The sequence below is a fragment of the Pholis gunnellus genome (assembly GCF_910591455.1).
Source record: "Pholis gunnellus genome assembly, chromosome: 21".
NCBI lineage: Eukaryota > Metazoa > Chordata > Actinopteri > Perciformes > Pholidae > Pholis > Pholis gunnellus.
Window position 1 is genome coordinate 13,353,531 of NC_136548.1, and position 27,339 is coordinate 13,380,869.

Below are 27,339 nucleotides of genomic sequence, written 5' to 3' on the forward strand. Positions count from 1 at the left end.
GAAGTCCTGATTCCATGAGAGCAGAGAGCAGAGAGCACGAAACTTAGAGATGCCTCCACCTCGTTCATTCACTTACAGGCTTCCAGGAGTCCATTCAGCGACGCTCACACTCTGGGGACAAAACTTATTTAACATTCAACTAAAAACATTTGGTCAATAAACTCCTGCTGACTGGGTAATCTGTAAATAGACAGATAACAGCTTACCAGGCATGTAACAATCACTGAAATACAAAGAATTAAGAAGCATTCAATTCATATCAAACAGTGTATGTATCAAGTTAAGTTTTTAATATTGTGAACCCAATGTCATTTATGCAAAATTGTGTGATTATTTCTACAACTCCCAAAAAGTCACACCGGAATACAAAGTGTCAAAGATCTAACCTCAGACTTTGCGTCAAGCAGCTTCTCCTTGATGCAAATGAGGCAGCGTTTCATCCCACACAGAGAGAGAAATCACCCAGGAGCCCCACTGCCTCACTCTCGCCTCTGACGGGATGTTCTATGATCTACACTTTACTTAATGAGGTGTCATGTACAGTTTATATAAAAAGGTATGACCTTATTAAACTGTGAGTGAAAGAGTGAAGCAATAGCTGGGAGAAAGATAAATGGCCGGGCTGTATAGAAACTCATTGTGCCTGGGACATTCATGGGACAAGAGGCCCTCATTCTGATTGTTCCGAGATGTATTACTGACATTTGGGGCCCTCTTCAAAACGGCGCTTCAGAATAAAAACGTAGGCACTATTAAAAATGTGAATATTGCATTTACTTTAAACTGATTTTATTTTCAAAATCAAAATCTGTCAAATAACAAATATCAGATTCACATTGATAATTATTGTAAAATACAGACACAAACAAATCATAATTTAAGTGCAACTGGGGTCCTTCGAGTGTGCGTCAGCAAAGAATCCGAAAAATGTATGACTGGAGCTGTGATTGCAACTACAATTTTGCTGCGAGTGCAGAAGGTAAAAGATTATTTTCCAAAGAGTCCCGCTGCTCTTTAAATCAAGCCAAGCTTTCCAAACTCCGTTCTTGTTATTCTTTTCCTTTAACTTGATTTCTGACAGCCAATTCAATTAGGCTGGATATGTGTGGGTGTTAAAAAAAAAAAAAGGCAACACGACAAACTCAGAAGATGGATGGCAACCTTTGCTTCACCATTAAATTCACAATTGCGTCGTATTGAAGCTCAATCCATTGGCGTGTTACCAGCAGCAGCAAAATGAACACGGCGCCAGACGGGGTCGTAACTAATCACCCTCTGCAGCTCCATTGTTTGTTTTTTTTAAAGGATCTGCATGCTAGATTGTCATTTTTTTTCAGCTGCCAGTGGTGGAGACCACATTTGGTTTATCCAAATCATGTTAATCAAGTTTGTCTTACAAAAAATAAAAGAAGCCGAAGAAGGTTTTAAACCCATTTTTGTTTCCGTCTTTTTTTTTTTCTTTTTTTTTTATTAAATAAGGCACGGTGACTCATCAGCCACCTGACCTTAACGGCGGCGGTCTGCAGGGACGTGATGTCTGGCTGAGCCCCTGTCGGAGTCATCTGGCGCTGGGGAGGAGCTGACCTGTCGGTAGATGAACGAGTAGAGGCTGACGTCTGGGCGCCGACTGAGGCAGCTCTTGCACACCGAGCTGTAGTACTGCCCCAGGAGATCATACACCTCCCCTGTGAGAGAGACAAGGAGATTGTGTATGTTCTCTAGTCTCATATCACAGCAAACAAAATGTGGAGTTTTCAGGGATAAAAATTAGAATTGTTTCATACGATCACATTGTTCGCAACAAAACCTAAAGAGGAAATATTCCAAGACCTAATTAATCATATTATTATGAAATTATTATCGCGCCCTTGGCAGTGAAATCTGAAAGAGTAGACACAGTGGCATACAAACAGGAAGCAGACCGGGTGCTTGTTTTCCTTACCTACACAGATCTTTCTCCGAGTTAGGAAAGAGTGCATCTTGTGGACATCTGTCATGAGCTGGCTGTCACCAAAGGTGAAATAGGCCACATCTCTGCCCGCCTCAGCAGCTGCCAGCATCTGGAGCAGAGCTGGAGGAAAAGAATCCGTGAGAGTGTTTCATTACAGTAAAAGGATGGTTTTTCAAAGTTTTGTTTTTTTTGCAAGATTGTTTACACATTCTCTTCTTCTGAACAGTAAAAATGAAGAGAAGTTTAAATAAAGTCTGAAGAGCCATCCAGTAGCCGATGTTACCATCAAAGTGTGTCGCACCAGCCTCTGTGGCATGTACAGTGAAAGGGAAGTAATCTGGGAATAGGTCTCACCCCCACTGAGGACTCTGGATTAGTTTCAAAGAGAGGCCAGGTCTGGCCCCGGGAAGCTGTGAATATTTTAAGAGACTGGAAATATGTCTGCTGATTAATGAACGCTGGGACAGGGGCAAGTAAACGAGGATAACTGAATCAACATTTTCAGAAGAGGGCTCAGCTGAATCTCGACACTTCCGCGGTTTCTCTCCCCTGCTTTGTTTTAACTGCTTTTCCCCGAGAATGATCTGATAATCAAGAAATTGGTGGCTTTCCGAGGCCACAGAAGGTAAACCCAGGAGGAGAACCGCATCTGAATTACAAAGCTCATCCCAGGAGGAAGGTCATTAAGAAAACAGTAGGTGATTGTGCCTATGGAGGGCTGTACAGTGCTACAGCTAATTAACAAATATGTGTATATATAGCTTGCAAGCACAGTGGCTGGAAAGTCAGGTAGAAAGAAAGAAACAGAGGAAGCTCCCTGCTCAGTGACAGTGACACAAGGCTGAGACAGAAAGCTGTAACGGATTGATGGACTCGAGCAGGCGATCAATTTCACTATTAATGAAACATATTAACTTTGTCATTTGATCAATAGGAGGAAGGCGACGAATCAAGCTTAACTAAAAGAACGCATTCCCGGAAGACAAATGGATGCCCACGCTGATCTGCCAGAGCCTTTGAAGCTGAAATGTCTTCCATTATGTCCTGGAAGAGAGTCCACTTAAGACTGCCAAGTGCACCAAGATGATCCGAGCACATTTGTGCCACATGATCTACTGACGGGAGCGTTATGTTAGTGCTCACCTTTCAGACGTGTGTCACCTCCAAAAACCCCACAGCCCCAGTTCCCCGTAGCCACTGCCGCAAGGTCTTGGCTTCGTTCTTCGGGTCGTGCAAAGCCACAGTAGGCCTAAAAGAAGACGGCAACATGTTAGGAAAGGAAATGGAAAACACAGAGCAAAACACAATTCGATAGGATAGGTCAAGTGTTCTGCAGCAGACACAAGGAGATCAGTACACTGTGTCTGACATCATTCACTATTCTCTACAGAGTAAACACTTGGTGTAGTAGTCTATAGTGAAGTGAGGTTTTGTACACCTATGAATCATCATTATTATGAAGTGTTGCATACCTGTCACTCAAAGGCAAATCATTGCACAGTGAGATTTTTGCAAAAAAAGTAGCATGCATGCTGTGAACACTATGTATTTGTTCAGATGTGGGAATTGTTGAGGGCTCAAATAAAGTGGCAGTAAATATATAAGATGTTCTAGGTCCCAAATAGGGAGTGATATCAAATAACGCCATTGCCTCCCGGTAAGCAAAGCCCTTCCGTCATCAAAATTGTAAATGAATGACATTACATTAAGTCGTCAGCCACACAAGGCCGGGCCGTTCAAGGGAGTGGGGAATGATGTGTCATTTAGTACATTAAAGGCAGAATCAGCTCTGATGAGCCTCAGGTCTTGGGATCACCTTGTTGTTCCAGATCACCGGTATGTTTTAGAAGAACCAGGCCTACAGAACGTCTCCATACTATTAAACACAAATGGAAAGCAGCAAAGCAATTCCATTTGCCTGCAGGCTTGCGCTTGACACATCAGTCAATGCATGAACGCATAAAGGTTGATTTGACTGGCTGAACATACAGTTGTAACATTGTGTCATATTCCCTCAATTCGACTGCCATTGGTGTGGAATTGGCGTGGGTTTAAGATATTAATAACTGCACATTATTGGCTAAACCCATGTGCATAAACAAGAGCATTTGACATGTCAGGTGTCATATGAGAAATAATATCTAAAAGCAAATGTTAAATGGAAGATCTGAAGGAGCTCTGGACATTCATTTTCCCCACTGGAAATTAAGTGAATAGTGAAAATGAATCGTGAGCGCCCGCCCTCTCTCTGACCAGTCGTAAATTCTTCCTGTGAAAGGGCAGATGTGACAGACAGCTGAACAGTATTTGAAACAGGATTGATCTACATGTTGGTGCATTCTTCACACCCTTGTCAGAGCTGTCAAACTCCACCATGCTTTCTTCTCGACAACATCAACATCTTGATATTCTATTATGAACGGGCATCTCTGACTGGGAAGATTGCACACATAGTAGGATTCCTATTTAAAAAAAAATCTGTGACGTTAATTAAATAATTGGGATTAATCACCCCGAGGTCAGTTATGTTATTTAAAATTCATTCTGGGCCTAATGGAGAGTGGAATGAATAAAATGGAGCATATACATCAGTCTGTACTACACATATAATGCACTTTGTGTCGTTTTGTGACATATAGTACAAAGAGACTTAACAGAAAGAAAATAGAAAGAACCACAAACACTTGCATGAAGTAAGCAGATAGAACAGATCAAAAAGATAAAACATCACCTTGTTTAGTTCTCGGTTTAGTTTTTCTGGACTAAACTGTTCAAGAAAGTTCTTGAACTGCAGCGCATCGATGGCCACAATCTCAGTGCATCTTCTCTGCCAGCCATCTCTGAAACAAATCAAAGAAATGGTTTTATAACGTTCCGCAAAACAACAAAACAACTGGGCTTCAGTCAAATCAGGCAGGAATATTTTACAGCTACGGACACCACAAAAATAGGAAGTACCACAGAAAAAAAGTCAAGACGAAAAGTTCTGTTACAATTCATCCTGAGGGAGACGTGGGTGAATATTACTGTGATATATTACAGTCTGGACCGACCAAATTGCCTTCCCATGAGCATCGCCAACAATTAAACAATGGGGTTAAACATTGCATGCTCTTATTATTTAAGCCTTTTAAGGTTCTTTAAAGCAGCTGGGTGCAATAAATACCGTAGCGTTGTGTCCTGGTGGCTGCCAGCCCACTGGTAGGTATGAGAGTAGCCTGTGTACTTACTGTACTGCTGGGTACCTGGGGATAACAAACAGGGACATTCGTCACACATCACTGCAAAGCATTAACAAATCAATCTTGATTTTTAAACATGGTCAGCAAGGGTGGGAGAAAAAGGGTTATTAAAAAAATAAAATAAAGGTTCTTATCTTCTAAGACTCTAAGACCAGTGATGCTAAATAAAAAAATAAATTAAAAAAAATGTGTTTAAGGTTCATGCTTTAATAATATACATGTTGCTAAAATAAGTGTTTCTCATTCAACATAGATTTGACTGCAATTCACATACTACAAGAGGGATAAATTATTCTAAAAAGCACATGTAGCACTGTAACCACACTGTAAAACCAACAACAGGCTCTCAAAGAAGCATCTTAATATATTTAAATACCCATTCATATAAACAATCAATAAAAAAATTACAAATAGACAGCAAAAACACAAAGAAAATTAATTATCTGCAACTGGTTACTCTTTGAAATATTTACAGTGATATCCAACACTATAATAACCTTAAAAAGAATCATTGTTTTAACAAAAGGTTTTCAGAGGGTGTCGTGCTTCTGCCTCGTGTGATCGGATGAAACAAGAGAAGCCGTCTCCTGACAAGAGGAAGGTCAAGTTATTACCCCCCTCGAAACAACGTGAGAAGCAGCGACTGACCGCCAACCCACGGGGGAGCACTCAGCACCAGTAAAGAAAAAGAAAAAAGGGAGCGGAGGGTGGTAAGGCAACAGCACAGTCAAACAAATGAGGCCTCAAATTAACTACCCATCCATTAGCGCTCATTAGTACCTGGCTGTCGAGAGCACTCGCTGGGATGCTTCATGCTGCAAAGTGCATAAACCAAGTGATTAGTAGTGGGGCCTTGGTCAGCAGGTATTAGGGGGGGAGGGAATCTCTAGAGGGGACTCCACTTGACATTTCACTGATAATCAGCCTGCCTCACAGCGTGTTTAAGTAATAAGCACAATGATTGGTTGCCAGTATGCCTTTACATGAGGGAAAAGAAGAATGGGCAATATATTAACACCATACAGTCAATTGGCAAATGAATCGAGTCCCCCTTTATTTAGAGAACCTCTGGTGAGATTTGAATAACGACCACTAAATTGAACCGCTGCATTTTATACTAATGCTTATCAAAACAATGACCCATAATACTGTGGAGCTACAGCGAACATGTTAAATAGTTACAAAGTTGGTTTATAAAAAAGAAAAAAAGATCATATTAACTATGCATACACATTAACCTTTATTGGTCCTCCAAGAATATCAAACTCTACGATCAGCCATATTTGCATTTGAAAGGAACAACCTTCAGGAACAATATGAATTATGATTTTTTTTTTTTTTGTGTCGTCATTCAAACATTATCTGCAGTGAGAAGCAGATCAATCTTGGCCAGGGAATGATGTGTCTGGTTATTAGAAATGATTTCTAAATAACAAATAGGTTACATAGAAATCTGCAGGTATAATTCCCGATGTTCCTGAAGGTTGTTCCTTTCATGTGTAAATACGTCGTAAACAAAAAGTCTCATATTTTGTGGTGGACCAGAGACTAGAAAAGGTCAGAGGCGCATCTCATTGCCATGTTGAGGCTAAAGTGGGCAACTGAGAAAGTTTTACTACCATACAACCATCAAGGTCTGCCCGTGAACACAAGAGAGTAACATTTAATATTATTTAGCAAGATTTCTATCTTCTGCTCCACATTTTCTGGTCTGTACCGACTTCTCCTTGATACTGTTCGGACTTTTGACCGCCCCGATGGCCGCCACAGATCTATCAATCAAGACAAATTCAATTAGGCTTGGGCACTTCTGCAAATTTCTGAGCAGAGGTAGGATCCATTAGCATCCGTACTGCATGCCAAAACGTATCACAGGGGGCTGTGATTTACCACTCGGCCACAATGCAGCGAAGGCTTAGACTTGGCTTTTACAACGGGGGAGACGAGATACGGGCAGAGTTTAATAAAGATGATGGAACGGAAGAGTCCACTAGCGGAACAGGTCTTGGGCCGGTCTTCCAGCTATAATTAATTCTGGGACCCAGTAATAAAGTTAAGTGCCCGTAAGTGGAGCCGAGGGAGAGATGGCGGGCAAGAAGTCTGAAGGTGACTCTGCCATGGCGAGAAGACCTGATGCAGCGGCGTGATTGCTGATCAGCAGGGCGGAGGCTCTGTTGCCTCACTTCCTGCTCAAATCCAACCCACTTGGTAATGTAATCTATTTAAGGGTGGGTGTTCGCGTCCTAACAGTGGTTCACGGCGTGGACTTGGCGTTGCATATATTCAAATCAGGAGTTGGTGACCAATTAGCAGCTAATATCTCCGCCATCAGACAGTTTATCGGAGCTTTTTCTCTAAAAGCATGTCGGCCTGTGTCTGAAAACACAACATATTGAGAATCATTAAATCTTATTTAAGGAAAACTGTCTTAGAATAAAGAACACACCACCATATGCATAAAATCTGAGGATTTGCCACAGTCGCTGTAACATCCAACATCACATACTTTTTGTGCAATCTGAGCCACTGCCAAGAATCTTTGCAGGTATAAATATATAACATAAAGTTAGTTTTCTAACCTGTTTATCAAATGCAATCAAGAAGCTGCAACAATCTCGACAAACAGTGTTAGACAGATAAAAACTGTCAGCAGACATCAGCCACCTGCTGGGACTCCTTCAGTCTAGCTCTTGTTACCGGGTCTACTGGCCTGTCCCAAACTTGTTTGTTGCAAACACTCGATCCTGAAGTACAGTCAACAGAAAGACACCAACAGAGCAATCAGGAGAGCCCAATCTACAACACCCGACTGATGAGACGCTCCCCTATGCAGCCAATCAAAAGGGAACATGCGACAAGGACAGATACAGAAAACGGGGCAATTGCCACAAACATCCGTTAGCCTCTTGCTGAGCCAGAATGGGGTCAATTGAAGGTGTGTACTTCATGCTGTGTCTGTCAAATTATAGGTCAAGCGTTAAAAGAAGTGAACCCGGGGGCATTATTGATCTGATCTGGATCAACGGGGTAAATTATGAATCATGGACTAGTAAGATTCATTCAGTGGAAATCATTCTGTGGGTTTTGATCACTGACCTGTGATGATCAGGCATTCGTTATGATCCAGGGCTTCAGTGAAGAGGCGAGAAACAATGAGCTCAGGATTGATTAGAAAACGGATTTCCTCTTGGACTAAGCCAGAACTGGTGACTCCTCCTCCCACAAACTGGTTGGCAAAATCCACCTGCAAATCAAGATAGAAAGCTGAAAAGAAAACACTTTGAATTTTGAAATCGTGTGCACATAATTCTTATAACCAAAAAAATGTCTTTGACTGTATAAAACACTAGTATAGTTCCCCAAACTTGGACAACAGGAGGAAAACATCTACATGAAAGGGTCTCAGCCCCTTTTCTTTGATTTGTGACAGAATCCCTGACAAGCTGATTGGAAAGGTGGCCTGGGGTGAGCGCATTACTCAGACGTTTGTCCCCCCCATGCCAAAGTGAGCTCTCCTCGAGAGCTGCACTCAGGTGTGCTGCTGCCAGACGCAAATATCAAAACAAGAGAGCAGACCTACAGTCATAAGTAAACATCTCCCTCCAGCCACAACGTGGTGCTGACGGATGCCTGCGATATATCTTGCTGCGTTTGTTCTTTCAAAATTGTGGGGAGATGGGTGACACTGATTTACTTGTTTCATTTTGGTTTGTTTACGATTCAAAACACAAAACGCATCTCATCGTTTCAAGTCAGACACAGACGTGACAAGTCATTGTTTTAGTCAGAAAGCAGCCGTGTGGAAGATATAATCCAAATTCCGGACAGTCAGTTGTTGCTCATTGGCCTAAAGACAGTCCCGACCAACCCCGTCACCATACCCACGAAGGGGCGAGCAGCATTCTGAGGGTAGATCTCCCCAAACTGGTCACTCAACTCTGGGACAGCGGGCCATCCTCCAAAGTCTGCTTTGACAGGCTGTCAGCACCCCACCCCCCCCACCACCACCACCACCACCCCACCCAGTAGAGCATCCATCAATCCGGGCCGCAGTGTGCCCCGGAGCTGGTCATGTGTGCACATCAACTGTCAGCTTGTGGCAACTGGAGGCAAACAAAAGGTGAAAGGCAGAGCGGGCCATCCTGACAGTGTACAGGAAGCGTGGCCGACAACAGAGAGCCGAGGAGGCTCAGAGGCCTCGACCCCAGTCCCAGCACACACTCCCTCCGACGTGTCACGGGCTCCCTCGAAGGCCTTTTCAGCAGTAGTAAGCATTCTGGGTGAAAGACTCCAGAATGTTGTGGCTCAGTGATTGACTACAACAGAGGCGAAAGAGGATGGGAACCAAGCATAAGGTGGAGTGTCCCTCAAACTAAGAGCTCCGTCAAGCTAAAGAATAAGATTCGGCAAGATAAAGTCCTTTTAAATCATGCTGTCTGTATACTTCCCATCCTCGGCATCTTACCTGAAGCATTCCATAACCATCATCCTCAATGGTCCCTTCACAAGTAATGTGGATCTTTGTGAGTCGAGTCTGTGAGCTGAAACACAAAGAAGGAATGAACTTTTCCAGTTCTCAAGTACAGTTGAGACGATGGATGCTTGATTCCTTCCAAACAGTCTACTGGATTTAGCAAGCGGCAGGGATCTTTGACAGGAAACAATTGACATACTGCAATAACTCTTTGATTACAGTGTCAATACCTTCTCCAATTCAGAGGTTTATCCAAGCTTTTCCGCGTGAATGTTACAAGTCCAGTAGGCGCTGAAGAAACGAGAAGGGAAGTGAGAAATATTCAATATCGTATCTTATTTTACATCAGTAACAACGTCTTGCTGCTAAATTTGAAAGTTGTATCTGAACACCTACTTTGTTCGGTGACACTTTTGAAATAGCACATCAGGGTTTTCAGTTTCTCAATCTTCCTTGGAGAGGACCCTTCAAACAGCCTGAAGGCAAGAAGAGATTATGAATTGAATTCAGTTCTTTAACTAAGACAACACATTACACTCCTCTTCTAAAAATGACGCACTTTTTAAGCAAGCTGGTTATACATGGCATCACAGCCGAGTCCGCTAACGGTTAAACTACTACAGCAAAAGAACAGGGAAAATGACTCTGTGCCGTCGACACACAAGACCTCCACTTTGGCCATGTGAGTTCAGTCATGCTTTAACTTTTGATATAAATTGGTTCATCTCTCACTCAGCTTCCCTTTCAGTCGCTAGCCCTATTATATAGGAGTTCCTATGCCGTTACGACAATGGAGTTGCCCCAGGCTTGCCATCACGGAGTCACACTCATGTGCCACTTCACAGCACTCACACACAAAAAAAAAAAAGAACAGAAAGGCAAACAGGGCTCCCTCTCCTCGGGGGTACATTAAGAAGCCCTGTGTCCCTTTAAACACACACACACACACACAACTGCTGGTAGTGAGGTGCAGTGGGCAGGGTTTGAATGAACTTTCCACCATCTCCGTCAGTAGCAAACTCTATAAAGAGCTGCCTCACATGCCACAATAAAGAGAGAGAAATTTCATGCGAGTGAAATGAATTAATGACAAAAGGTTGATGCACTGAGAGCCCTTCAGGGGCCGAGAAATGCTTTAATCTAAGACTGCTCCTGCATTCATTTCTACTTTTTGTAGAAACAACCGTGCGTCGTGTAGTCCTCGGGGCAAATGTCTTTGACATAAGCTAGCCACTAGTGGAAGCAGGCTTTTAGGAACAAATTGCAATATGGTCTTTGGGGAAGAGAATTTATACACGATTATACAACATCAATATACCACCCACAGATGTGAGAAAGGCTATGATGTAACTCAGGAAAAGGGTATAAGTGACTACAGTATGTATAACAGCTGGGTTTCTGTATCATCGGCACAAGAAAACAGGGAAATCAAGCCTGGAAACTCAGTTTGAGCTAAATGCACTTCATGGTGAAATAATACATAAGCTTGCTTCTGAAGAATACTTTGAATGACAGCGACAACATTCAATCCAGACAAAGAAATAACAAGTCTTCATAGTCAGCTTTACCTCAATGCAAATAATGTGAGAAGAAAAAAACATTTGAAGAACAGCTTTCTGTTAATTTGAATGTTCCTGTGAAACACAAATGGAGAAAAAAAAGTTTGGAACAAAAGTAATAAAACTAAAATAAATGAAAAAAATACATTTTCCAAGTTGGCTCGCACCAAATGGGTGATTCAGGACGCAGCAGGCTAAAAAGATGACACCGGCTTTCCTTTTTCAATCACAGCAAAACCTTCATGTGAATGAAATGCTGATGCAATTGAACTCCGCTTCAGCCTTCTGCAGAACAGCCAATGGCCGTCTCCATTGTCAAAAGCAGTCATCTGAGTCAAAGTTAATCTAATTCCCTCCTCCATTTAGGTAATTGCACTGCGATGCCAACAGAGATGGGGGACAAGACTGAGCAGTGATCTGCAGACCGTTGTTGCATTACACCACCCAGACGATCTCCACAGTGAAAGCAATGCAGGGATTAAAATATGACCCTCCCGCCCTCCTCTTTGTCATATTTGATGCTTTTGAAGGGGCGCGTTTGGCTCTTAACTACACATAGAGAAAGGTATTTATTACTCTGGTAAAGCTGCCAGAGAAGGACCAACAAAATAGTGTTGTAGTGTATAGTTCTGATAAGTATTGCAGCCTAAAGGAAACGTCCGTTTCCAGATGCTGTGCTACAGTGGTGCCCCCTCATGGAAATGAAACTAGTTGTCCCAGCAGCATCATTTACAAAACTGATTATGTAACTTTAAACATCGTGGATAAGAAACTACCACATCCCTACGCTACCTGAAGAAGTTGATGTCTGGGTAGTTGCAGTATTCCTTCCTTCTGGAGTTGCGTCGGGGGAAGGTGCAGAAGAAGGCGTTGGCGAGCAGACATGCCACCTGCTCCTGAGACATGGTGATGGAGTGGTTCATGCCTCTTTTGAGGAGGGGTATCGGCTAGAGGAGGAACAAAAAACGTACAAACGAGGAAGGTCAAAACAATTTGTTTTTGCCAATTTGCCGAACGAGACTTTGAAGCATGTTGCATAAATGTAGTAATTTAGCACCACTCTGTGCTTCTTGAAGAAGACATCCTAATCACAATCAACATCCAGCTGTGCTCATAAGAGATCCATACTCCTAGTAAAGGCTGTGGGTGAACAAATAAACATAAGCAAGTCTGTTATGACAATGGGGAGAGCTTGTTGCATTAACAGTACAGCCACACAGCAAATGGCTACAAGTGGCATGGCCAAAAATGAGCAATTTAGGAACAACACAGCAATAATGATGGATGGGATGGATTCAATTCAATTTGCATGCTGTTTAGCAGGTTTTAATGTTGCAGTCATGTAAGAGCATAATCATTTTTTATACTTTTGAAGGCCTGCAACACTACATTTGCTACACTAAACACTAAATGCTGTTGTAGCATGAACCGTTATTCTCCATTTGGGCCACTTCGAGTATTAAATTAATCAAACTAAATAAAACAAAATTAGATTACTGGCTGCTTGGCCAAATTGATACACATAAAAAAAAGCCTTTTAATGCAATTTTTTTTTTCGGACTTTAAAACACTGGACACGTCACCATCAATCGCTACGTGCCTCGACCTCGCCATTTTTACTACCATTTCACAAGATATTTGTCATGTTGTGACCTAACCCGCTGCGGGGATCTACTTATGTCACAGACCAGTGAGTCAGTGTCTGTTGGTTAGTGATGACTGTTACCTTGGTACAGAGCTCAGATGCTCTCAGTGCTAATTGCACCATGTCTGGCAGCAGGGAGTCAAACAGATGTTCGGCAGCATCAGGCTCCAGGACCTTGGAGAGAGCAAGAGATCTGTTTATGTTTGTTGTTTTGCCACAAAACTCAGCTGTGACATTATTGGCTGTTTGGGTTGATTAGGACAGAGAGAGGACGGATAGAATGAACAGCTCTGATCCGCATCAAAATGGCAGTGTTCAGTTTTACGAAGAAACAAATCAATGAAATACAAGCAACACAAAACATCAACTTTATATCATTAAAATACATCTGGCTATAGCTGGACAGCTTGTCTCTAATAACATCACCAGAAACATATTTTAAAGTAACATACCGATCACCACAACACTGCTTAAGTGCACTAATGTATTTGAGACAGTACACACTACCCGTATTTACTCCCGTATTGGCTACAACATGTCAGAATGATCAATCACAGAGCAATTTCATCAAGGTTGCACGGCCATGCCAGCTGATTAAATAGTCTTCCTGGAAGAGATGCAAATGACCCAGGCGTTTGAAATGGAAAGGACGGTGTGTTCGCGGGACAAGAAGCCTCGACTTGCGATTTAGCTAAAGGACATTTATACTACGGCAAAAGAAGCCTGACTAAACAGTGTCATAAGTAATGACCTGGTTGACACCATAAACCGCTCCTATGGGGTGTAATAAATGAAGGCAGTTGACAGGGCGAGACGGAGGATATAGCTGAGGTAGTATAAGCCCGGCTCTTTAAATCAGCGGAAGACAGTGCATCAAATCAACTAAACTAACACTCTGTATGACTCGATACAGGTCTGTACATCACGGCAAACTGACAAAGTAATCAAGCCAAGATGCAGGCGTGTGAGCAGTGAGAAACCAGAGCTCCCATACAGATTTAACACAACTCCTGGTGCTCCTGTTCCTATTCCCCCGCGGGTCGGAGCAATAAAGCAATCTGCTTGACTGCGTCTGCGGACGTGTGACCATGTAAAAAATAAAACACTCGCGTGCTCATAACCGTAAACACAACACTGGTTTGATAGAGAAAAAGAAATTGACAAAAAAAAAAACAAAGCTGTCCATCAACAGCTTTTCAGTTATTCATAAGATGCGCGTGCAGAGATGAATATTCAATGAGGGTGCCTGGCCCGTCACTCCGTGCCATTCATGTCTACTTTTCTCTGACACTCAAAATAAGTCTGCTCCAGTGTCTCCAATCCGGCATCTCCGGGGCAAAAGTATGGGAAACATTACATTGAACTGTTTGCTATCCCCATGTGTGTTGCACTGGAAATAAATCCCGTTATTGTTTTTAAAATGTGCTAAACACCAACACTATATTCTGTGGGCTGCGATATGAGCTGCTGTCTATCGACACATTAAAAGATATGAATGTGTAGCCTAATTGCTACTGCCGTTTCAGCATATTCAACTATTAAAAACACAGATTTATAACTCAGTCAAACGGAGAATAAATTATGTAAGAGAGGGAAGCAATAAACAGTCTTCGTGGAGAGGAACTGTGTGCGTCAACTTTGCAATAATACATAACATAAATAAAGCAACTGCTTTTGTGTGAGCTACAATGATACAGTATGTGGCTTTCAACAGTTAGTTCTTTTTTTATAATGGTACTGGAAAATGTAGCCGTCTGACAAAATCAAGTGTTGCCTTCCCAATAGACTTGACAGGATTGAAATTCAACCACAACAACTAAACTTGGTCTTTGTATAAGGCCTCTCGACCTCTTCTTCCCCATTCGGACATGATTTATGACATACGTATGGCACACAATTGATTCATCATTATAAGGCAGAGAGTAAAGCATTCTCTGGGATGTAATGTCAGCCATTTTTATTTCTGACAAGTTACTAAACGTGACCTTTTGGCGAAAAATTAAATTATTTCTCCAGACTCCCACTTTGCCTCTGAAGGGGCTGCACCGTTCTCCTGTGAGAACACCATTACTGTACCTGTACAAAATAATAGAAACACATTTGACATACGAGCATTTAAAAAAAAAAAAAAGAGTTACATGCACTTCTTTCCTGAGATGTGAGATATCATAAAAAAACATGCAGCTGATGTATTCTAGACGATGCCATGCACCGGGTGGATGAGTGCTCCTACTATAAGGAAAATAAAGCTTATTATTTGTCTCGTCCTACAGGCTCAGGGTTTCTTATGAAAACACTCATGTCACAACACGACCCATCTCTCCAAATGGAAGATTCCCCATCCCCTTCATGAGCCAGACAGTAGTACGGCCCTCTGATTCTCTGCATGACGCAGAGCGAGCGCATCAAGACAGAAGATGATGGATGGCCACCAAAACGAGACTGGAGAAGACACTGACAACTCTGAGCAACAACCAACAGGGCTCATTATACTGTTTTCAAGAAGTAGAGAAACAAACAAGAAAAAAGGCTGCATAGTACGTCTATCTATCCATAAATACAGATTCCCAATACCACTTAAATACTGGTCGTATCAAACTAAATCTAATCTGGTGAAAATGCGACATCCGTTTCACTGCGTCTCCCACAAAGTGTAGATAAATATTATCCGAACTATCTGATGAGACATCTGGACTTTCTGTGACCCGAGCTCTGTGAGAAGCACCGACACTGGTTTAAAACGCCTTCTGTGGGGCAATTAAGTACCACGATTAGACAGATGATGTTTAATCAATCTACAGCTAACCTGCCAACATCATGCGTCTTCCATCTGTGTCTACATGTCTGCACACCAGTTCATTCATTCAATCACTCTTCCCAAAAAAACAACTCATTTTGAGTACAAAGTCACTTCATTCACTACTTCTGGGTTCAGTGATATTCATAGAATGATCAGTTATTATAACACTTATATTGTTTACCTTAGTGCAGTACAAACGTAACGCGGTGAAGTCCCATTTCTTGGCCTGTGAGGCACTGTATTTCAATATTGCATTCTGGAACAAACAAATTCAATTATCATACAAAATTGAAAAGCTACATTTGTATGAATTGTTATTTTCAGTCATAATTACTATATGTGTAAACGCTCTCCATTTCTGGGCCTATGGCGCCATCTTATGGTTTGGTCTAGTAACTACAACTACAATACACTGCCCCTCAATTTATGAAGTGGAATGCACAGAGGCCTTGCCAATAAAAGGACACAGATGTGAAACTTGCCTTCAACTCTTGTTGACTTGAAGATGAGTTGTTTAAAGTCTCCTTGATCAACTCCCAGCGACTCTTTGTCTGAAGTTCTTGTGTTACCTGTGGAAGCACACATGTATGAATGAATGTTGGGTCTCTGCAGGGTGATTTCAGTTCAGCTTTTCATATGCAAAGAATGATAACGCTGTGTTGATGTGACTGTTTCTGGCAGTGATTTCATGATTCAAGAAATACAGCACCGTCTTTTGCCCTTAAATTGCTATTTGAGACATGAAAAGTGAATGTGGACGGATAAGCATTACGACTTGTAGCCGCTCTTGAATGCCTGACCTAAAGTGATATTTCAATACTTAAAATTAAGTATCACTATGCTAATCCTATAATCCTCATTGGCAGCAATAATAGACTGAATATGCCGTCAGACAGCCAGATAATGTGATAGTACTGTTTACATGACCCTTATTAAACCACTGATGTACAATCAGTGCAATTAAAAGCAGCCTAGCACATATTTTAATGTGTAATTCACATATATTTCTTAACATAATACATTGCAGCAAATGTTCTTATAATAATGTTTTATAAACACTTGGACCATTACCTCATCCTGTACAGGAAATAGGTTGCAACTGGAACAGGGCATCTTGACATAGTCATCATCCCAAGTATCCTTAAACTCAGCAGGATACGGAGCAGAGACTTTACCGTTCTCAAGACGGTCCGTCTGTCAATGGGATTGAATGAAAATAAATATTAGTATACACATAACATCTGCGTGAAAACCAAATAGTCCTACTGACAATAAAATGTTTCCATAACATAACCACTTGAAGTGCTTTGAATACTAGTATTAAAAAAAAGAAAGAACGTCTCAAACCCGTATCATCACAGTGTGCTGCCCACGAACGTCCCTCAGCGGAGGAAGCAGTCCGCCACATTCAGGCATTCTCTTTAGTTCGTCGATTGGCGTCCCGAGCCATTTGGCCTCAGCAGAGGTAGATTCCTTGTCTGCATCTTGTTTCTCTGGAGACTTGTCTGGCCGGCGCCTTCTCACAGGTAAACCTGGTGATGATGCCCCTAAAAAGAAGTCTGTTATTTTGGTATTGTGTTTGACAGAGTCCTCTGAGCGTGTCTCCACTTCTTTTTCCTCTAGTCCACCGTGATTGTGGGACAGTGTCTGCATGAGCCCTCCTCCTGCAGAATCCTTGGAAGGCGGTGATACAGGTGCGTCTTCATCCAGCTCCTGTGGCGTCAAAGGCTGGGTTTTTTCATCTTCGTCAGACAGGGTGGGATTTTCAGCATGTTGGTAGTCCAGAACCTGAGCTGAAGTGCTTTCAAAGCCACAGTCGCCAGCCATCTCTACATCCTCTTGGGTTTGGCACACTTCAGGTGACGTTGTTTTTTTGGGGGGCTTAACCAACCATTGGTAAACAGTATTTCTAAACTTCTGTGATGTGGGGCCGATTCTTTGACGATCACCTTTTATCTTTACACCTCGCAAACTATCTGCTCCAGTCTTTGGTCGTTCATCCATCTTCGTCTCTGTGTCGTTTTGCCTCCTTTCTTGATTTTCTACTGTGTCATGATTATCTCTGCTCTGAATACATGAAGATGGGTCTTCAAAATAAAAAAAAAATATTGTTTTACAAAGAGGGATATACTAACGCAAATGACATATTTAATATATACTCTGCCAGACAAATATTATCTAAACAAATTACCTTGGAGAGAAGATGAAGGGGACGTTGGGGCACTGATTTCAACCCTGAGTCTCTTTGCTGAAGGTTCAAAATCAGCCAGCGCAGTCATCCTACAAAAGGAGAGAGTAACACATAAGACATACCCATATTATTTTGAGAGAGATGTGCGTTTCTTGGCAGTTTAAACATGAAAACACACTACACGTATACTCACAATACAACTTGAGCTGACACCACGATTGAGGTGTTGTTTGGTTTTGTCCAGACTTGTTTCTTAGGCAGTCCTTTCTTCAAAATGTGAGCAAATCTTAAGATATGGTATGCAGCCATACATGACACAAACTGTTGTTTCTTGGAAACTTAATGACTCAAGGAAATGGTGTTTTGTGTTTCAATATTATTCAGACTTGTTCCTTCGGTCCTAGTAAGTTGCTGTCCAACGATAAGTTGACAGACGATCTAGAAAACGACTGTCAACAAACCATAGCTCATGCTAGCTAACGCGTACCTGCTAACTAGATTGTTAAAACAACCCGAAAAATCGTTTAGGATAGAGTCTGACAATTTAAATAGCGTCAACGTATACAACAATAACATTTGTTAGTTGTTCGTTAATGAAACAAAAGCACAATCGTACTTATAGCGGTTGAACATTGCTACAAACACAGTACCGTTGTTCAACATCAAAACACTTCCGCGTGCGAGTGACGTCCAAGTCACTGAAATATCGCGATAATTCCACTGCAGCTCTCGTTGATGTTTAGAACGGTAAATTATCGCTTATGTTGTAGAAAAGTTAACGCAAGTTATTCAGAAAGTCTGATTCAAACTCGATTTTATTGTAGACTTACTGTGTCTTTATAACGCCGATTAAAGGAGGAATGTCAGTAGATAAACTCACCAATTTGATTTGTTAACTGGTAAAGCAGACTGTTTAACTGTCAGTTAACACGTAAAGCCACAGCAAAGCATAGTAAAGTGTAACGTTAACTGTTTCACAAACATTACAAGTATTGTCACTCCACCTTTTGGCGTTTAATGTTTCCACAAGCCGAATAGCTCACCTGTGGCTATAGCCACGCCCATCATGACGCACCTGACCAGCAGCAAGGAAGCAAAAGCACGAAACTTGCATTCATTAATAGTTGACATACCGTGGGCCTAATGAGGAAATCATCTTGATACTTAAACGAGGATCATGGGCAGAAAATACATCTTGTTTGCTATTGTTTTGCTGTCTTGCGTTTCCTGGATTGACAACAAAGGTGAGAAATAGCCATGTTGTTTTCGATAGAGCCGAAAAAGAGCGTGTTTTTCGTCTTTTGTACACACATGAGTGGTTGGGGGTTTTGACAGTTGTTATTTCGCCATTAAGCTTGCTTGCTGTCTACAAAATATATTAATTAATTGTGTATGCTCGATAGGGATTCTAAGAATACACGTTTGGTCATTTTCCTTTTTTGTATGTAGTTTGAATTATTTTTTGGCACTGTGTGCCACAGAATGCGTCCTCAATATTTACAGTTTCCCTGTATTCACCTTCCTTCCAGACAGTTTCAATGGGCTGACATTAAAACTCTCCAAGTACTCCATTGTAAATCCTCAGGTGGTTCACAGATGGAAAAGGAGCAGCAACAGACCGCCACAGTCGAAAGACGTAGGAAACAACCCTGATTCATTTTTTTTTAACTCATATTTTAATGTGACAACTTCAAGAATGCTTTCTTGTTTTTACCCATTTCAGAAACATGGAGAGGAGACTATATCATATTCAGTCAACATAAACAACAGGAAGCACCTCCTTCATCTAAAACAGAACAGGTTCGTACAAAGTTAGAACTTAATTTGATGTTACTGACATTATTGTAAGTTCATGCCAATGCATCAGATAGAATATCATGTAATACCATGTATTATTTATCTTCTTGTCAGAGACTTTTTGCACCCAAACTTTGTTCAGTACTCAAGTGACTCCACTGGTAACCATGAGGCATCATATCCAAAACAGCATGTAAGTTGACACTTATTTATTTGGTTGTATTCTGGTTTGAACTTCAACCCTTGAACCTTTTTTACCTTTTTTACTTTTCTCATCCCAGGTGCATTGCTATTACCATGGAGAGGTGGAGGGATATGAGGATTCCTTGGTAGCGCTCAGCACATGCTCTGGCCTCAGGTTTGAACATCTCTCTCGCTGTTTCTAGCTCCTCTGATTCAATATTGACATTTGTTGACTTTCAGTGAAACGGTGTCACGATTTTATTGATCTGATTGCGTTATGGAGCCACAATATTGTGTTGTCCACATTAATGATCCAGAGCAGCAAAAGGTTTTTTGATTGAAGTTTTGAACATCAATACATTTTTCATCACCTTTATTTAGTTTCCCACTTATTATGAGGAAGAATTATGGGTTTATTGGTTCAAAGATTTTCTTTTTTATCATTTTGTGCAAGGTAATTGTGGGATTGCAATGCCACACCCAGGCATTGGCACTGAGTGAAAGCATTTATCTAATGGTGTATCTGCTATGCACTACTTCTCTTTAGGGGTGTAATCCACCTTGGAAATGAGACATATGGACTTGAGCCTGTGCCACAGTCCCCCACCAACGAGCACCTTCTGTACCTACTGAAGGACAATGACTCCGGGCCCGTCACTTGTGGGGTCGTCAGTGAGGCTTCATCAACGCAAAGCCATGAACCCTTTGAGCCAGGCAAATCACTGACTTCACTGCTGCGGGTTAGGATGCTCCCCACCTTCACCTGGAGTGAACATACTTGTATTGTGTGAACTGGTTTTGAAATGGAAGAGTGACACGACTGCATTTCCTTCTTGTGTGTTGTTTAAACAGAGGAAGCGCAACTTACCAGAAACCAGTTATGTGGAGTTGGTGCTGGTTGCCGATAATCACAGGGTGAGTTTGCATATCTGTTGATGACCTCACTGGTAAGTAAGTGACAATGAATTGGCTGCAACAGGTTTGTTTTTTAACACTATAGATGCAAGTGAATATCATTCAGTGAAAATTAGCACTTTTACCACTTATTGAGTCATCGGCCTTAATTAGTAATGTGCTATTCCCCTTAAATGTTGCAGTGCTTTTTTCAATGCTGTGGAATATAGTGCCAAAAGTATTGACCTTAATCTGTTAGGAATTTATGTTTTATAATTGTATTTACAGTATAATTTTAAGAAAAACAATGAGACGGCTGTACGAGAGGAAATAGTGGAGATGGCTAATCTACTGGATGGGGTGAGATTTCAAGTTTTTTGTAAGAGAAAGTATGCTCAATTCTAATTAATTCAAATATTGTTTTTGTGTTATGCTCTGCCTTATAATCTTTTATTTTCTGTTTTATTCTAGTATTACAAGCAGTTGAATATCCGTGTGGTGCTGGTGGGCCTGCAAATTTTTAAGGACAGTAACCCCTTTGAGGTGGAAGGCTCTCCAGGAGATGTGTTGGGCAGGTTTGTCCGGTGGAGGAAGACGGTTCTGTTACCAAAGATCAGGCATGACATGGCTCAACTCCTTATGTAAGTAATGTGTGTTCTTTTGTCATAGATGGCCACGTGTCTGAATCCTTCAGACATGTAGAGTCAAGTTTGTAACTTATCTCTTGGTCCATTTTTTTCTCAGTGGTCCGCCTACATCATACGGTGCCGTAGTGGGTATGGCCTTCGTGGGCACGGTCTGCAGCGCAGGGACCTCTGGAGGAATCAACCTGGTTAGTTCAACTCCCTTTTAACTTCTAACACCAGCTGTCACATTGCTGCTTTGGCAGCATGAGCTTTTGTGCAGAAACTGATACTCTCTGCATTATTTATGGTGCGTTTTAAAAATGCAGTCAATTCTCGCATGCTTTAAATAACAAGTCAAACGGGTTAGACTTCAATTCCTTTTGATTCCTTTGTCTTGTGATGCCCTACAGTGTTTTTTTATATCCTTTGACCTATACATTCTAATCAAATAATATAATGAAACTTTTGCTGCCCTTCTTTTCCCTTAAAAATAAAACACATTTTCTATTGAAAGATCCCTTCTTGCCGGATCTCTTCCTCTAATATCGTGATTCAACAGTAGATAAGTCAAATGAATCAGACGAAAGGCTTTCTTTCACTGTGACTTCAAAATACTCTTGGTCAAGGGAAGATTAATACGTGTGTAGCCAAAGCACTTTAGTTTTTTTGATAATACCGATGAATAACTTACATTCAGGATCATATATTTAGGTATATTGACAATAGAGATTGTTAGTACTGAATGTACTGTGTGTTTTCCCAGTTTAGAGGGGACAACCTGGCTTCTGTCTCCACTGTGGTGGCCCATGAGATGGGTCATAACCTGGGCATGAATCATGACGCTGCTGGGTGCAGCTGCAATGCGAAAACATGCTTCATGTCAGCAATTGGGTAACACATCTTCCACAAAATATTTCTGAACCCCTTGACATGAAATTAAACAGGCAGTAGTTAAAGTGCTGCGGTACAATACATACAGCATATAGCATGTTCTGTGCCTTTTACAACAGCTAGAGTCTAAAACAGACTCCTGAAATTATTACATTCATGTGACAGCTAGCAGATGGCTGTTTTTTTTAACGTTTTCAATTAAGTTGAATGTCCATGATGGTCCAAGTACTTATTGAACAGGATTCAAGCACAATATGCTTCTCTGTAATGTAGCCTTTTTTACACTAAATCCATTTACCTTTGAATGATAAAAAGCAAATGTGTGTTCTTTTTAATTTTCTCTATCAGTTAGGATAGAGATCATGGGTGTAGTTTAACAATATAGATACGTTATGTTGATATTGTTTGGCACGAAGCTCTTGATGTCCCTGAAATATTTTTGTGACTTTGGTGGCTCCGTACTGAAGTGATATAATTCTGTATTTGTTCTTGTTCCCAACAGTTTTCATGTCATACCAAAATGTATGTTTCTAGGACCACAAAAAATGTCCTCTGCTCAAAGGTCAAAGATTGTTTAATGCGAGGCCTGTCCAATTGGACATTTCCATTAATAGCTTATCCTGCTACCTGTAGGGGTTCCGCTTTCAGCAGCTGCAGTGAAATATACTTTGAGAATCTGATCGCACGCGGAGGAGGCACATGTCTGAAAAACCAGCCCTCCCCCTCAGATGTGGTTGGTGTAGCTGAATGTGGCGATGGCCGACTGGACAAAGGAGAGCAGTGTGACTGTGGCAAACCAGCGGTAGAGTACTGCCTCTCAGATAAACACACACACACACACACACACACACACACACACACAGGAAGTTATAGATTATTGTATTGGATAAGGATTTTTTTAATTATGTACTGTAATGTAACTGGCATTTAAATCTGACAACCAATAAATACAATGTATACCAGAAACTTATACAGGCAGAAACTATATAGAGTAAAAATATTCAGTCCATGAAGCTGAGAAGTTTGTGATATGTTGTAAACCAATATCTTGAAAATGAAAACAGACATTTGCAAATGAATTCTGTTAAGAGTAATAATTAGTGTTTCTTTATAAATGATGAAGAATTCTTTGGTGTAACACATTTTATTTTCAGTTTTACAGATTAGACACACGTCATGTTACAACCTCATTGAACTTAGAATAAAAATATTAGTTAAATTCTTGTAATTTTTTATTGTTGTGGTATGACTAGATTTTCTCTGTTTCCATTTCCTACAGGAATGCAAAAATAAATGCTGTGATGCCGCCACCTGCAAATTCACATCTGGGGCCGTCTGTGCTAATGGAGGCTGCTGCGCTAACTGTCAGGTCAGCATTATGCTGGCCTTAATGCCAGAGTATAGCTTATGGAGGCAATGAATTGTCCTAAGAAAAGTTAGTGCAAGAAAAGTGCACTAACAAGAAAAATGGGTCTTTTTTTTTATTGTTGTGTGTGATTGTTTTTTGTTTTAGATCAGCGTCTCTGGAACACCATGCAGAGGGTCTGTCAACACTTGTGATCTTTCTGAATACTGTGATGGCACGACTGAGTTCTGTCCCGATGACTACTATGTCATGGACGGCCTGCCCTGTCAAGACCGTGAAACTGCTGCGTACTGCTATGAGGGCCGATGCCAGACGTATGATTTCCAGTGCAAACATCTCTTTGCACCAGGTACGTTTAATAATGCATGATACGAAGACTTTTGCAGATAATTAAGCTCCAGAAACTGTAAGGTTTGTGTACTTTTGGTCATCATTTCTGGCTGCAAGATATACCCTTTGTGCCAGTCCAACACATGACTTTTGATTTCTATCTGTTTGTGTAAAACGCTAACTGTGGATAACCCAGTCAATAATACATAAGTCTAACAGGAGGCCGTGGTCACCTGGAAAGATATTAAATCACTTCTGTTGCCATCAATATTATATGTTGGATATTTTTGTCTCTTTTTTTTGGCAGATCCAGCAACAAAGGCAGCAGATATTTGTTTTGAAGCTATAAATTTGAGGGGAGACGTATTTGGTAACTGTGGAATGACAAACGGAAAACCTAAGAAATGTAGTTTAGCGTAAGTACTCTTTTAAGTACTCTCTTTAATACTTAGTACTTTTAATAATTGAATGATTTGAACTAAACTCTCTCTCTATCTATCTATATATATATATATATATATATATATATATATATATATATATATATAAATATAATGAGAGAGAGTTTTATCACAGTTCTAATTTAATATACTTAGGATGGTCATTTTAAAGAACTTTATTTTGTCAATAGGCAGTTATCTTCCAACATTTAACTCAATACCAACTGTGTTCCCTTGAACCTGCACTGCAGAAATTCCATGTGTGGGAAGTTGCAGTGTGTCAACGTGGACTTCACCACCTTGCCCACTGGTGCCCAAGTCGGTGCTGAAGACATTGGAGGGGAAAGGTGTGTTACTGCAAACTTCAACCTCGGCCCAGATGTGCTAGATCCTGCCTATGTGAACTCTGGCAGCCCTTGTGAGGAAGGAAAGGTAAGCAGACCAACTATTTAGGAAGTGTACACGCCCAAGAGAAGGAATGGAAGGAGGAACTACTTTGATTATGTGCTCCAGGAAAGTACTGTCATTGTTAAAGTTTAAATAATGAAGCCTAATGACATCATTCTCAGGCCTGCCTGGATTTTACGTGTGCGAACGCCTCTGCTCTGCTGCCCGACTTGAACTGTGATGCCCAGAACACATGCAACGGCAGAGGGGTGAGTCTCCTTTACATCTACTTTTTTTTACTCGGTTACCAGCCAATAAATACAAGTGTGACTTTGCTGTTGTAATGTTTTCTTCAGGTATGTAATGACCAAGGGAACTGCCACTGTGGAAACGGGTGGGCCCCACCTAATTGTGACAAGTCAGGGCGTGGTGGCAGCATAAACAGTGGTCCTGCTCAGATAGGTGGGTTCAAATTGATGTTGTCAATTTACTTTTCAAGATAAAGTATGCAGAAAACCAAAGGCACTCTACTATGTAAAGTTCACCTAATATCGCACTTATAAGCTCTAATTGGGGCAACATATGAAAGTCAGCCATGACGTTGTCTAAGTTCATCCTTTATTAGGCTTCATATGACTCATGCATGAATCATTCTGTCTTCTGTTAGCATGACTGAAGTCGGTGTGGTTTCTTATTACACCTGTTGTTGTAGCGCCCAGATTTGAACAGGTTTTGATCTCAGAGCCTTTTTAATTATATTGAAAATACATCATGCCAATTTGTCTATTTCCTCTACTGTACATGCGGGATCTGAAATCAGAAACAATGTGTTCAGTCACTGTTTATCGTCTTCTCAGGCTGTGATGCCTCTCGTGATGAACTAGAAGGAACCAGATATTTTAGCTGTTATACTAGCATTAGTTATATATTGTAAATCTAAGTTGTCTTTTCTGCATTGTGCCTCCGTTCCTAATGTATTCATGGATGTTATGTTTGTCATGATGGCTTTTGTATTGTCATGTTTGTCACTGATGTAATTGTTGGTAATCTGCTCGGAAAACACGTTGACTGTTTGGTGTATCTAATGCAATTAAATATACTGTAATGTTTCTTATTCCCACGTGACCTTTTCTACCACAGACCACTCCCTCAGGGACGGACTGTTGATCTTCTTCCTGTTGGTGGTTCCTCTTCTGGTCCTTCTCATCCTGGTGTTGCTCTACTTCTTCCGGAGAGACTCCCTGGACCCGTGCCTAAAAGGACGACAACTCAAGTAAACATCACCTCACATTAAAAATATACCTATAGATACTTTATGAACTGCAGTGTTTTGTATTTAGATGAAAAGAGAAAAGATTGTTGCTTCTCATAAGTTTTCTGCTTTCACAGGTCGCGTAATGCTACAAATGGAAACGCAAATGGTAACACAAGTGCCACAACCCAGCCTCCATCACGAGCTCCTTCTGCTGAGGTACACATGTGTCTTTTTCTTAGTGATCATCACTGCAGTGTAATGTTGATTTTGCAGTAGGAAAATCAGTTTTTCCATCACCTGAAAATTGTCCCACAGAAGGAAACAGGCAAATCAATCAGAAAAGTTACACGTTTCGTTTTCAGCATTCATTTAACATGTTTTGTTTTCTTAATTCCAGGCTGGATATCCACCAGCTACTGCAGTTCCAATTCCTGGGTATGAACTTTTTTTATTTTACTCAATCCATATTGCCCTCCCACACAGATGGAAATGTAAGCTTTCAATGCACAAGCAAACCTATACAACCAAATTTGCACATATCCTGTCAGTTTCAGGCCTGGAGAACTGGATTATTGGAATGCAGAGGAAAGCACTGCCCCTTCACAACCACCAGCTCACCGGCAGGGCCCTGGAGTACCCGCACCAATCCCACTTAGGCAGCAAGCTAGTTGATTCTCTTTTAATACAAACTATATTCAATTTTATTGTGAATAATTATGGAGTAAACCACAGCTCAAGTGAGACGAGTTTAAAACACTGTGATAACAAAAGGGTTACTTTACCTTGTTGCCAGCACCTTTTTTTTAAGGTTTACTGTAGTAGTGTGATGGTGGATGAGGTTTATAGACAAGTAAATATTTATTGGAATATATGTGGTTTTATTAGATTGCTGTTTATCACTCATTGGAAATTCATGCACATAAGGTATCTCTTTAAATATCCCCAAACATTTTGTATTTTATGTTACTATGCATTTAAATATTTTAAATATTTTGATTTCATGACTGTAAACGGAATAAATAAATGTATCTGGCGGTGAATTTCAACTTTCTTTTGTTTTATTGTGAGTGGGTGTTTCTTGGAACTGTAGTAAAGCTGTACTGTCAGTGCAGTTTGTTGAACTCCTGTAATGTAATAACACATAAGAGGGTTATGGTAAGTAAAAAAAATGTTTTTGGCAGTTGCTTTGCTTTGCTGTTTAGTTGCTCAACGAATTATGGAAAAGGAATTAAAATGATTTTTGGGGAGTTTAAAAAATATTTAGTAGTTTTCAAGAACAAAAGCTCAAAGACCGTAGATATTATTTTG

General features: G+C 40.9%; 2 protein-coding genes across 2 annotated transcripts; one reads left to right on the top strand and one right to left on the bottom strand.

The window, feature by feature from the left end:
- Positions 1–364: 364 nt before the first annotated feature.
- Positions 365–18,524, bottom strand: LOC306713393 (poly(ADP-ribose) glycohydrolase). Its single transcript, XM_079183066.1, has 17 exons — positions 18,056–18,524; positions 17,863–17,951; positions 17,019–17,758; positions 16,743–16,865; positions 16,154–16,240; positions 15,853–15,927; positions 12,953–13,045; positions 12,019–12,173; positions 10,064–10,143; positions 9,898–9,958; positions 9,659–9,734; positions 8,290–8,437; positions 5,118–5,196; positions 4,683–4,791; positions 3,095–3,200; positions 1,943–2,071; positions 365–1,685 (listed from the first exon to the last, which is right to left on the bottom strand). Exons 1-17 carry the CDS (start codon positions 18,169–18,171, stop codon positions 1,507–1,509), a joined length of 2,445 nt encoding a protein of 814 aa, XP_079039192.1. The 5' UTR covers positions 18,172–18,524; the 3' UTR covers positions 365–1,506.
- Positions 18,525–18,982: 458 nt separating this feature from the next.
- On the top strand, positions 18,983–27,071 carry adam9b (ADAM metallopeptidase domain 9b). Its single transcript, XM_079182409.1, has 22 exons — positions 18,983–19,106; positions 19,392–19,498; positions 19,586–19,662; positions 19,774–19,852; positions 19,941–20,017; positions 20,390–20,582; positions 20,695–20,757; positions 21,025–21,096; positions 21,208–21,377; positions 21,481–21,568; positions 22,126–22,253; positions 22,887–23,055; positions 23,533–23,622; positions 23,767–23,968; positions 24,257–24,365; positions 24,641–24,821; positions 24,959–25,045; positions 25,133–25,238; positions 25,917–26,049; positions 26,166–26,247; positions 26,429–26,466; positions 26,580–27,071. The coding sequence occupies exons 1-22, from the start codon at positions 19,040–19,042 to the stop codon at positions 26,701–26,703; spliced, it is 2,442 nt and encodes an 813-aa protein (XP_079038535.1). The 5' UTR covers positions 18,983–19,039; the 3' UTR covers positions 26,704–27,071.
- The last annotated feature ends 268 nt before the right edge of the window (positions 27,072–27,339 follow it).